At 40.4% G+C, this 13,974-nt stretch overlaps 1 protein-coding gene across 1 annotated transcript in view; it reads right to left on the bottom strand.

The window, feature by feature from the left end:
• Nbas (NBAS subunit of NRZ tethering complex) overlaps positions 1-13,974 on the bottom strand; it is a 327,757-nt gene that overhangs the window by 234,287 nt on the left and 79,496 nt on the right. The window contains exons 18-21 of the mRNA XM_075984028.1: positions 12,811-12,951; positions 12,489-12,567; positions 8,533-8,637; positions 8,052-8,188 (exon numbers count right to left, since the gene is read on the bottom strand). Coding sequence (XP_075840143.1) covers positions 8,052-8,188; positions 8,533-8,637; positions 12,489-12,567; positions 12,811-12,951 — 462 coding nt within the window. The remainder of the gene's footprint in view (positions 1-8,051; positions 8,189-8,532; positions 8,638-12,488; positions 12,568-12,810; positions 12,952-13,974) is intronic.

The raw sequence follows: 13,974 nt of genomic DNA, 5'->3' as shown, positions 1-13,974 counted from the left end.
CCAGATCCCCCCACCCCCTGTCTCCCTCACCCCCTCCCTTCTTTGGTGGCAGAGCGCCTCCCTGCTCAGCCTGCTTGGGCACTGGGACTGAATCCGAAGGGGAGTGCAAAGGGGAAGGTGGTAGCTCCTTTGTCTCCACAGCCTGCCTGCAGCAAGCAGGGTGGGCCCTTTGTTTGCGAGCTAATCAAGCAGCAAGGAGATCCGATCTGGACACCAGGAGAAACATCACTGGGGAGTGACATCACTGGGAAGGTACATCAGTCGGCAAGAAGACCTGATCCTGTAAAAGAAGATTCATAGGAGAATATTGGGAGGTAGAGATGGGGAGACGCCAATGCAAGAATTCACCCAACAATCTGAAAAACAACACGAAACCACCAGAAGCCAGCGAACTCACAGCAGGAGGACATGAACACCTTAATCAAGAAGAAGTAGAAAAAACTGACTTCATGAAGTTGATTGACACCCTTAAACAGCATATAAAAAACACCCTTATAGAAATGGATGAGAAGTATAACAGAAAGTTCGAGGAATTGAGTAAATCAGTGAATGATACCCTGGAAACCAAGGAAAAACAATCAAGCAGATAATGGAAACAGTTCATGACTTGAAAACTGAATGGAGGCAAAGAAGAAAACACAAACAGAGGGCCGGCTGGACATGGAAAATCTAGGTAAACGAATAGAGACTACAGAAACAAGCATAACCAGCAGAATACAAGAGATAGAAGAAAGAATCTCAGATTCTGAGGATAACATAGAGAAAATAAACGCACTGATCAAAGAAAACTGCAAGTCCAACAAACTCTCATCACAAAACATTCAGGAAATATGGGACACAATAAAAAGACCAAACCTAAGAATAATTGGAGTAGAAGAAGGAGAAGAAGTGCAGCTCAACAGTCCAGAAAATATACTTAATAAAATTATAGAAGAAAACTTTCCCAACCTGAAGAAGGATGTACCTATGAAGGTTCAAGAAGCATACAGAACACCAAATAGGCTGGATCAAAAAAAACATCCCCTCGCCATATAATAATCAAAACACAAAATATACAGAATAAAGAAAGAATATTAAGAGCTGCAAAGGAAAAAGGCCAACTTACTTATAAAGGTAAACCTATCAGACTTACACCTGACTTCTCTATGGAAACCATGAAAGCCAGAAGGTCCTGGATAGATGTACTGCAAAAATTAAGAGACCATGGATGCAAGCCCAGACTACTATATTCAGCCAAGCTTTCGTTCACTATAAATGGAGAAAACAAAATTTTCCAGGATAAAAACAAATTTAAGCAATACGTAGCCACAAATCCAGCCTTACAGAAAATAATAGAAGGAAAATCACTAACCAAGGAGTCCAACAATGACCACAATAACTCAGACATCTAGAGACCCTTCACCAGCGCAACTCAAAGAAGGGAAACACACAAACCCTACTACTAAAAAAAGTGACCGGAGTTAACAACCAGTGGTCATTAATATCACTTAATGTCAATGGGCTCAACTCACCTATAAAAAGGCACAGGCTAAGAGATTGGATACGAAAACAGGATCCAACATTCTGCTGTCTACAAGAAACACACCTCAACCACAAAGACAGGCACCTACTCAGAGTAAAGGGCTGGGAAAAGGCTTATCAAGCAAATGGATCTAAGAAACAAGCAGGTGTGGCCATACTAATTTCTAACAAAGTTGACTTCAAACTTAAATCAATCAGAAGAGATGGAGAGGGACATTTTATACTCATAACAGGAACAATTCATCAGGAAGAAGTCTCAATCCTGAATATCTATGCTCCTAATATAAAAGCACCCACGTACGTAAAAGAAACATTGCTAAAATTCAAGGCAGCCATCAAACCGCACACACTAATAGTAGGTGACTTCAACACTCCTCTCTCACCAATGGACAGGTCAATCAGACAGAAACCTAACAGAGAAATTAGAGAATTAATGGAGGTAATGAAGCAAATGGACTTAACAGACATCTATAGATTATTCCACCCAAAGAGGAAAGAATATACCTTCTTCTCTGCAGCTCATGGAACCTTCTCGAAAATTGACCACATACTCGGTAACAAAGCTAACTTACACAGCTACAAAAAAATATTACTAAACACCTGTGTCTTATCAGACCACCATGGATTAAAGTTAGAATTCAACAACAATGCTACCCCCAGAAAGCCTACAAACTCATGGAAACTGAACAGTCAACTACTGAACCATACCTGGATTAAGGAAGAAATAAAGAAAGAAATTAAAGTCTTCCTTGAATTCAATGAAAATAAAGAAACAACATACTCGAACTTATGGGACACTATGAAAACAGTGCTAAGAGGAAAGTTCATAGCACTAAGTGCCCACTTAAAGAAAACAGTGAAAGCACATATTGGAGACTTAACAGCACACCTGAAAGCTCTTGAAAAAAAAGAAGCAGACTCACCTAGGAGGAGTAGAAGACTGGAAATAATCAAACAGAGGGCTGAAATCAACAAAATAGAAACACAGAAAACAATCCAAAGAATCAATGAATCAAAAAGCTGGTTCCTGGAGAAAATCAACAAGATTGACAAACCCTTATCCAAACTAGTCAAATGGCAGAGAGAAAATTTGCAAATTAATAAGATCAGAAATGAAAAGGGGGACATAACCACAAACACAGAGGAAATTCAGAGAGTCATTAGATCTTACTACAAAAGCCTGTATGCCACTAAACTGGAAAATGTAAAAGAAATGGACACTTTTTTAGATAAATACCATTTACCAAAATTAAACGAGGACCAGGTGAACAATCTAAACAGACCTGTTAGTCGCGAAGAATTAGAAGCTATTATCAAAAACCTCCCTACCAAAAAAAGCCCAGGCCCAGATGGTTTCAATGCGGAATTCTACCAGAACTTCCAAGAAGACCTAATACCTATACTCCTCAATGTATTCCACAATATAGAAACAGAAGGGTCATTACCAAATTCCTTTTATGAAGCTACAGTTACTCTGATACCAAAACCACACAAAGACTCAACCAGGAAAGAGAATTACAGGCCGATCTCACTCATGAATATCGACGCAAAAATCCTCAACAAAATACTGGCAAACCGAATCCAAGAACAATCAGAAAAATTATCCATTATGATCAAGTAGGCTTCATTCCTGAGTTGCAGGGCTGGTTCAACATACGAAAATCTATCAATGTAATCCAGCATATAAATAAACTGAAAGAAAAAAACCATATGATCATTTCATTAGATGCTGAAAAAGCATTTGACAAAATTCAACATCCATTTATGTTAAAAGTCTTAGAGAGATTAGGGATACAAGGGTCGTACCGAAATATAATAAAAGCTATATACAGCAAGCCGACAGCTAACATCAAATTAAACGAAGAGAAACTCAAAGCCATCCCGCTTAATTCAGGAACACGACAAGGCTGTCCACTTTCGCCATACCTCTTCAATATAGTGCTTGAAGTTCTAGCAATAGCAATAAGACAACATAATGGGATCAAGGGGATTCGAATTGGAAAGGAAGAATCTAAACTTTCGTTATTTGCAGATGATATGATAGTGTACATAAGCGACCCCCAAAATTCCACCAAAGAACTTTTACAGCTGATGAACAGCTTTAGTAATGTGGCAGGATACAAGATCAACTCCAAAAAATCAGTCGCCCTCTTATACACAAAGGATATGGAAGCAGAGAGGGAAATCAGAGAAGCTTCTCCATTCACGATAGCCACAAACAGCATAAAATATCTTGGGGTAAATCTAACCAAGGAAGTGAAAGATCTATTTGACAAGAACTTTAAGGCATTGAAGAAAGAAATTGAAGAGGATACCAAAAAATGGATGGACATCCCTTGCTCTTGGATTGGGAGGATCAACATAGTAAAAATGGCAATTCTACCAAAGGCAATTTATAGATTCAATGCAATCCCCATCAAGATCCCATCAAAATTCTTCACAGATCTGGAGAGGACAATAATCAACTTTATATGGAAAAACAAAAAACCCAGGATAGCCAAAACAATCCTATACAATAAAGGATCTTCTGGAGGCATTACCATCCCTGACTTCAAACTCTATTACAGAGCTACAGTATTGAAAACAGGGTGGTACTGGCATAAAAACAGAGAAGTCGACCAATGGAATCGAACAGAAGACCCGGATTTTATCCCACAAACCTATGAACACCTCATTTTCGATAAAGGAGCTAAAAGTATACAATGGAAGAAAGAAAGCATCTTCAACAAATGGTGCTGGCATAACTGGACGTCAACCTGTAGAAGAATGAAAATAGACCCATATCTATCACCATGCACAAAACTCAAGTCCAAATGGATTAAACACCTCAATATCAGCCCGAACACACTGAACCTGAAAGAAGAGAAAGTGGGAAATACCCTACAACAGATGGGCACAGGTGATCACTTCTTAGGTATAACCCCAGAAGCACAGACATTAAGGGCAACATTGAATAAATGGGACCTACTAAAACTGAGAAGCTTCTGAAAAGCAAAGGATACTGTCACTAAGACACAAAGGCAACCTACTGACTGGGAGAAGATCTTCACCAACCCCGCAACAGACAAAGGTCTGATCTCCAAAATATATAGAGAACTCAAGAAACTAGACTTTAAAATGCTAATTAACCCAATTATAAAATGGGGCATTGAGCTGAACAGAGAATTCTCAACAGAAGAAATTCAAATGGCCAAAAGACACTTAAGGTCTGCTCGATTTCCTTAGCAATCAGGGAAATGCAAATCAAAACAACTTTGAGATATCATCTTACACCTGTCAGAATGGCTAAAGTCAAAAACACCAAGGATAGACTTTGCTGGAGAGGCTGTGGAGGAAAAGGTACCCTCATCCATTGCTAGTGGGAATGCAATCTTGTGCAACCACTTTGGAAATCAGTGTTTCGGTTTCTCAGGAAATTCGGGATCAACCTACCCCTGGACCCAGCAATACCACTCTTGGGAATTTACCCAAGAGATGCTCTATCACATGACAAAAGCATTTGTTCAACTATGTTCATATCAGTATTATTTGTAATCGCCAGAACCTGGAAACAACCTAGATGCCCTTCAATGGAAGAATGGATGAAGAAAGTATGAAATATATACACACTAGAGTACTACGCTGCAGTAAAAAACAATGACTTCTCGAATTTTGCATGCAAATGGATGGAAATAGAAAACACTATCCTGAGTGAGGTAAGCCAGACCCAAAAAGATGAACATGGGATGTACTCACTCATACTTGGTTTCTAGCCATAAATAGGGGTCACGGAGTCTACAATAGGTGAACCTAAAGAAGCTAAGTAAGAAGGTGAACCCAAGGAAAAACATATAGTTATCCTCTTGGATAAGGGAAGTAGACAAAATTGCCGGGGAGAAAATTGGGATATTGGGGGTGGGGTGGGATGGGGGTAAGGGAAGATGGGGAGAGAAAAGGTAGAAGGGAAGGAGGGGGGACTTGGGGAAACAGGAGGATCGGGATAAAGGAAGGTTGGATAGGGGAGCACGGAACCACAATTCTTAGGTAAGGGAGCCACTTTAGGGTGGGCAAGAGACTTGACCCTAGAGGGGCTCCCAGGTGCCCAAGCTGAGGTCCCCAGTTAGTTCCTTGGGCAGCTGAGGATAGGGAACCTGAAATGACCCCATCCTAGAGCAATACTGACGAATATCTTGCATATCATCCTAGAACCTTCATCTGGTGATGGATGGAGATAGAGACAGAGACCCACACTGGAGCACTGGACTGAGCTCCCAAGGTCCCAATGAGGAGCAGAAGGAGGGAGAACATGAGCAAAGAAGTCGGGACCACGAGGGGTGCACCCACCCACTGAGACAGTGGAGCTGATCTACTGGGAGCTCACCAAGGCCAGCTGGACTGTTACCGAAAAAGAATGGGATAAAACTGGACTCTCTGAACATGGCGAACAATGAGGGCTGATGAGAAGCCAAGGACAATGGCACAGGGTTTTGATCCTACTTAATGTGCTGGCTTGGTGGGAGCCTAGCCAGTTTGGATGTTCACCTTCCTAGATATGGACGGAGGGGGGAGGACCTAGGACTTACCACAGGGCAGGGAACCCTGACTGCTCTTTGGACTGGAGAGGGAGGGGGAGAGGAGTGGGGAGAAGGGGAGAGGGGTGGGAGGAGGGGGAGAAGAGTGGGAGGAGGGGGAGGAGGGGGAGGGAAATGGGAGGCTGGGAGGAGGTGGAAATTTGTTTTTTTTCTTTATTATTCTCCTTTTATCAATAAAAAATAGTAAGGTAAAAAATAATAAAAATTAAAAGAATTATCTCTGATTCAAAAAAAAAAAAAAAAAGAAGCAAAACATCACTAGAGGTTCTGCTCTGACCAGAAAACACCAGCCCAGGAGCTCAAGAAGGAAAAGCCAGGCAAACACAGAAAGTGCACTCAGGAAAAGTCTCAGAAAGAGACACAACGTAATCAATTATGATTGTACACTGCTTTGTTCTATATTGTTCCATCCCCCACCGCCTTGCCTTGCTAAGGCTGACTCTCCCCAGAGATCGGGTTAGACTGGAGCTGGGGCGCCCGTGTCACCTGCTCCTGCAGCTCTCCTTTATTCACTCTGCTGCCTTCTACTTTTCCTGCTGCTCTAATATTACTTCCTAGTCAACCTAACTGATTCCCTTTTCATTTCTACAACCCTTAACTAAAATCAGTACAAGCACTCTCTAGGCTTCTTCATTCTCTAACAACTACTAGAGTTGAAGGGGCAATTATTTTGAATTAGCTACTAGTACATTTAGTATTGAGTAAATCACTTATGGCTGCTTTTGCAGTTTGGGGAGCCTAATCTTTGGAGATTATATCCAGTGTTATGAAAACACTGGGTCAAGGTTTAGCTGCTGAGAAAAAAAATGTCACAGGTAGGATTGACACACCAAACATACAAATCCCACTTCAACTCCATAAATCCTTCACCTAAAATAATAGCTGATTTCAAAAATTCCAACCAATAATCTAATCCAAAATGCAGAGACCCAAAGAAGCATGAAAGAATTCAGGCACTAGGACTCCTTGCAAATTGACCAACACTGTACTAACAGATTACCAGAGTTAATTAAATTAAATCCCAAACAAAGAATTCAAAAGAATGATTGCAAGACAGCTCAATGAACTCAAATAAGCAAAAACTTCTGACTGAATTCAAAGAGAATACAATAAGCAGGTGAATGAAATAAGCAATTCAGAATAAGACATAAATGAGGAATTCAATAAAGAGATGGAAATGCCTTTTCAGTGGGTTAAAACAAGAATAGACCATTCAGATCAATGGATCCTGGATAAAACACTCACATAAAGCTTCCTCCTGTCTGCTAAGGACACAAGTAGCCTCTTATTTCAATGGAGGGACTGAATTTACACAGCTGCCCTGTGTCGTTTAAAGAAGAGTGAGTGTGCGGATGTGTTATGGCCTAGGACCCCAGTACTCAGACGTCTCAAGGCAGGAGGTCACTGCATGCAGGAGGCTGTCCTGTTCTGCATGTTGAGTCCCAAGCCAGTGAGAGCTTCCTAGTGAGACTCTTATCTCAAAAACAGAAGTACAAATAAAATAAATAAAAAGATACTGAGGTCTCCAGGAGAGAATAAGTGGTAACAGTGGGGTTTGATGTCTATACTGGCTTAGAACTTAGATGCCTGTTGTGACCACTTACAAACAGCCTTGACGTGAAATAAAGAGCATTAGTCCACCTAATCATATTATGAATTCACCTTTCTGTCTCTAGAATTTCAATGAGAGACAAGGCTGTGGAGCAGCCAGGATGCAGACACTGCAGGGTCCCTAATCTTATCAGAACTTCAGTTAAATTCCTGAAAGAGATAACTAATTCAAGCAGGCATTGTCAGCCTAAGCAGTTTTTAGGCAGAAAACAAGTCCATGTGAAGGGGATCCTATTTGATAAATACATTTTTGTTCATTCTAACTAAGTTTTAAAAGATTATTTTTTGAAACATGTCTAACATGAAACACACACGCACACAGTCATAATTGATCAAAGGGTAGCATACCAAGCCTCAGGCAACAAGACTGAGTACTCATGTGGAGAAGTGGTTTCTGGGAAGTTGGAGAGGATGGCAAGGCGATGAGGGAGCAGATCGGAGCCATGGTATGTCAGCAGGATCTCCAGGGCTTGGACATTACTCTCCTGGATGGAAGGCAAGGCACAAGTGTCTACTAGGAACTTCAGAAAGACTGATTTTTATGGCAATATTCAAAACTTAAAACTAAATTTTGAATACAGTTCTGATGTTATTTTGAAATACCCTTTGTTTTTCCTTATTTACATCTTTCTCAATCTAACAGTATAAAATTATTTATTTTAAAACTCTAATGGTAACAATTTCAAAACATACCCTATTTTCTATACAGTTGTTAATATTACAATAGAAAAGCAGAGTGTAAGAGTATATGCATGCACTAACATTAACTACAGAGCTCGCAGATTTAGTGGTAATAACCATAATTACTCTATTTACAAAAAGTAATTACCCGAGCATACGTTCTTGCTGAGAGAACAATATTCTGACTTCTGAACTTCTTAAAAAATTCAGCATCATATCTCTGCTCAGATGCATGAGGTGCCCCTAGGATTTCCTGAGGGAAACAATGACAATAAATAGGCTTCTAAATATGGATGACAAGAAAATATTACAATCCATTATGCCGCTGCCTGCTGAAATAAATATGGCCCAAATTAGTTTATTTCAACTACTAACTGCTAACTTAAGTTCCTTACCTTTTTAAGGACTATATTAGTTTGTAAGTGCTATTAACATTTCAGATCTATTGAAATAGTAAAAATTAAATTGGTTTCTGTAGGACAACCAAAAATCACCTGAAAACAGCAGATAAGCAACAGTTACCATGGCTACTGTTGTGGGGACCCGCCATTGCTACATGAGAATGCCATGAATTTTAATACTGCTACAGTAAGTGGTGTTAATACAAGTGAGGCTTTCGTTCACTCAGCAAACACAAATGAACTAAGAGTCCACCATGCCCTAGGGCCACTGTGAAAAGCACTGGAGATGCAGCAAATAGCTCACAAACAAATTCATAGGAAATGAACCAAATGTATCTTTTTTTTTTTTTTTTAGACAGGGTCTCTCTGTAGCTTTGGAGAGTCTGTCCTGGAACTAGCTCTTATATACCAGGTTGGCCTGAAACTCACAAGATCTGCTTGCCTCTGCCTCTTGAGTGCTGGGACATGAGACACCACTGCGCGGCTGAGCCAAGGGTATCTTTTATAGCATTTGCCCAGCACCAGAGACCTCTGAACATGAACTGCATATCAGATGATATAAGGAAACTCGGGTTGATTTTGTTACAAGTAGCAATGCCATTGTTATTTCTCCAGGTCCATATTAGTTACAGCTATAGACACATGGGTAAAAATGATACGGTTTATGGATTGTGAAAAAAGGCAGATGTAAGAAAGCAAAACATAAAGGCTGTGAGACTGACAATGTTGAAAATGTTTGAAGTTGGGAAGGAGTCCCTCTGGGTCCGTCACACTATCCTCTACACCATTCTTCCAGTTTGAATTTTTTATAATGAAAGGCTAAAAACATTCTGACAAACTTACAACGAAATGTTCAAATGGAAAGTAGGCACTGCTTATATAGCTTTTCTTTCCTAGTTGTTTACAAACTTCTATACATTTTTCTAAACTGCCAACGTGTTCCTCAGCCACCATTCTTAGGTAAAAACATTCTTTTAAACTGGTACCACTTGATGGACACTCAGTTTCCAACCTACCAAAACTGCAAATCTGCCTACATCTCCACCAGTATGACTCTCCTTCCTTCAGAAATGGCCAAAACAAACAGCTCTGAACCTTTAATGTCTCACATTCCACCCACACTCTGGACCCCATCTCAACTCTTTCTATGAACATGTAGGTATGCCTTTTTTCTTCCACTCAATAAACTCCTCCTCATCCCTCTACTGACTCATTCCCATTAATGTCCAAACAATGTCCCTTCCTCCCTCTGCTATAAAACACCAAGCAAGCACACAGTCTCAAGGACACGCCATCTTTGATCATGCCCTAGGCCTTTGTCCAAACTCCAATTATCAACATAAGCTTCCCATCAGTGGGATCTGCTTATGCTTCTGACCTATCTGGACAAGCCATAACTTCTCGGTTTTCATGTCGTCAATAAAAAGGATAGCAATGATGGCCACAAAGGACTGCTAGAAAATTACCAGATTGTTGGGACTAAGCATATGGGACATTGGCTGATGAACTATGAAGGTAATTTCACGGGTGTTTCTGAACAAATATTTACAAGGTCTACAGTGAGTCAGATACCATGCTGAGCTCTGGACTTAAGGAAACCAAGAAGACCAAATTCTGAATTCTACCTTCCTGTCTCTTATAAATCTACCTTCACTTGTCAAGGACTAGCTGATAGTGACTTCCTTATAGAGATGTCCTGAGCATCTCGAGAATTCAGTATGCTTCTCTCCTCTGCTGCACCGATTCTTCACACTGTGACTTCCACTAGAAGTCTGTATCTTGAGGACTCCAGGAAAACTGTGGCTCATATGTCTCCCTATGTTCATCAACGGCATCATAGCTAGCATGTAGGAAGCACCTACGTAAAATGTAAATGAATTATATTATTTACATGGAATTAAAAAATTAGCCATGCCCGATGATGAAAATGCAAAGCCTGTCTCTACCACTATGTAACTGGCAAACATGACAGCCAAACATTCTCATCACACAGTATTAATAGGCAAGTTTGTCCAAGACATCTACTTCTAAAAGGTTAATTTCCTAAAAAGAGTGGTCTCAAAAGGACTTTAAAGGTCACTATCACAATATAATAACAATACACTTACTATTGTCATACAGAGATTAGCAATTCAATAGCCAATGAATAATGAAAGAAAATTAAGTGCACAGTCAAACTCAACGTTACAAGGGCCTTTTCTAAGATTTTATCATTCAATAAAATTCAAGTGGATTATGAAAATAATGAACCATACTGTACGACATAGGCAGTTTCCAATATGTTTATTCTTAATATTACCTCAAAATGTCCCAGAACTGGACTGAAAAAGGAAATGCTCTAAAGGAAAATGACCAGCCAACAACCAAGCCAGCGGCAGCCAATGGACTCACCAGGAGCTCCTCACAGCTTTCTCGTTAAAATTATTCCCTCACTGTGAACAGCCACGGGAAGAAGTTGTTTTTAGTGTTTTCTTCTCCTCCTCCTCTTTTTCCTCCTCTTTCTTTTCTTCCACCTCCTCCTCCTTCTTCGGTCTCACTATGTAGCTCTGGCTGTCCTGATACCACCACCCACTTAGTAGATCAGGCTAGCCTCAGGCTCACACGGATCCATCTGCCTCTATCTACCGAGCGCTCAGCCCATGCCCACCATGCCCAGCATTTTTTTAAATGCTCGGTGGGAGCAACAGGGATCTAATTTGTCTCCATGTGATCTCCACTCCACCAGCAGCAGTTTTTCTTTCGCTGTTTTGTTTGATAACGTTATAGGGGTTGGGGAATCCAATGCTTCTGAGTTTGCATGAATGATCAGACGTGTTAAATACCTTCAGCACTCTTAGGCCAAGGGCGTGGCCACAGAAGAGAGCCTAGGCACACTGCTCAGCAGAGGGCAGCTGCCTAGCCCCAGATGGGAAAAAAGAAGAAACCCGAGCAAGTTTAGATAAGAGGATCCCATAAAACACACACACACACACACACACACACACTAAACTGTTCCTAGCCATTGAAAGTGATCATTTCCACCTAGTATTTTTGTTTACATTTTGTCTTCTGAAATAAAGTCTCATTCTACAGCCCTGGCTGCTTTCAAACTCAAGACAATTTCCCTGACTCAGCTTCCAAAAAATTACCGCCATGACAAGCACGGGTTACCAGATATCCAGCTTCTACTTCCATGCTTAACATGGAACTGGTACAACACAACGTTAAAATGCCCAACATGGGATATATGTGCTCGTGTTCCCAAAGAACAAAGAATTATATGCTATTAAATTCAAGAGTGGTTCTAATAAAGATCAAAGACCAATCAACTAAACTCAGTTCACTAGCAAGTTATTAAAATGGGCGACAATGTTCACTCTGTAAGTATTGACACTCAGTATGCCCTGAAACTCAGTACTAGAGTCAAGTCTGTGCCATTACCAGGAAATAAACGATTAGTACATTAAAAAGGATTTTAAATCTAGAAAGCAGATGTGCACACAAATAGATAAAGCCCTTTTATCCTGTAGTCTAACAAAACAACTTTTGGCCTTTTATAATTTCTAATTTTTGTCAAAAGCAGTCTAATAGAGAATTTGATTTTTCAATAAATTAATTTTCCCATATACATAACCTCAGAGACCAAAATATCAGACACTAGGGCAGCAATGCATGTGTCAGAGAAGATGATGAGCATGACTGGTGGGCTAAGCTCATTCCTCACCTCATATGTTGCAAGTCGATCTAAGAAGGTTAATAACTTCAGTCTACAACGGCACAGTTCCTTTTGTTCCAGGGTCAACCTGTGTGGAAGAATTCGATTGAGCTGCTCACATTTACAGCATAGTCTTCTCTAGGAAGGAAAACAGCAAGAAAATAGCCCTTGTTCCCTTTGTCGACAGCTCTTAAAACTGTATGCAAAATCCTGAGGGCTAAACAAAAAGTGACCGCTCAAGTTGCTGCAGTAGCTTAGTGAGTCGCACAGCAAAGAGCACAGGGAAACTGCCAGGGATTTTACCTCCAGTGAGCAGTAATGAATGACTCACGTTGAAAAGTTCACTAATTTGAGGAGCTCGCGTCTCTTCTTGAGCTCTTTCTGACGTTTGCTCTTGGCAGATTCTTTGTCAGCTGGAGTAAGCTCCTCATAGGCAATGCTCTCAATGTCTACATCACCCGGCAACGTGAATCTGCAAAGAGAAACGAACTCAGTTGACTTCTATTAGCTTAGTTTGTTTCTTCCATGTGATGAAAAGTTGCTTTCTCCTATATTTATTCAACTAAGTTAATTTCCACCAAAACAGAAAAGATCGCTTTTTAAATTTCTGCCAAACAGCATGATTCATTCATTCATCCATTGCTGGTGGGAATGCAATCTTGTGCAACCACTTTGGAAATCAGTGTTTCGGTTTCTCAGGAAATTCGGGATCAACCTACCCCTGGACCCAGCAATACCACTCTTGGGAATATACCCAAGAGATGCTCTATCACATGACAAAAGCATTTGTTCAACTATGTTCATAGCAGTATTATTTGTAATCGCCAGAACCTGGAAACAACCTAGATGCCCTTCAATGGAAGAATGGATGAAGAAAGTGTGGAATATATACACATTAGAGTACTACGCTGCGGTAAAAAAACAATGACTTCTCGAATTTTGCATGCAAATGGATGGCAATAGAAAACACTATCCTGAGTGAGGTAAGCCAGACCCAAAAAGAGGAACATGGGATGTACTCACTCATAATTGGTTTCTAGCCATAAATAAGGGTCACGGAGTCTACAATTGGTGAACCTAAAGAAGCTAAATAAGAAGGTGAACCCAAGGAAAAACACTATATCCACAGGGTAAGTAATAAGGGTAAGCAGTGATGGCAGACCTCTCAAAAAAAGGGGGGGGTATCTACCTAGGGAAACGTAAGGAGTCGAATAGAGGTGCATTCACCTGGCATAAAACAGGTTTTACCTTTTGAACCACTTCTGTCTATAATTGTGTGTGTATGCGTGTAAACAAATAGTGAATTTACTGCATTAGTAAGGTTTTACTTGATATTCAAAGGATGGAAGTTACATCACATGCAGAGGTGGTGATAAATGGCTTTTCCGGGCACTAAAGAGAGCCCAAGGTAACTAACTTCAATTTAGGATCTGCATTAGGATCAATTTAGGATCCATCCTCCACAATCAGAGGAAGTTCTTCCTATCCAGTTAGT

Source organism: Microtus pennsylvanicus, chromosome 8 (assembly GCF_037038515.1).
Source record: "Microtus pennsylvanicus isolate mMicPen1 chromosome 8, mMicPen1.hap1, whole genome shotgun sequence".
NCBI lineage: Eukaryota > Metazoa > Chordata > Mammalia > Rodentia > Cricetidae > Microtus > Microtus pennsylvanicus.
This window is presented reverse-complemented; position numbering and strand designations above follow the sequence as displayed.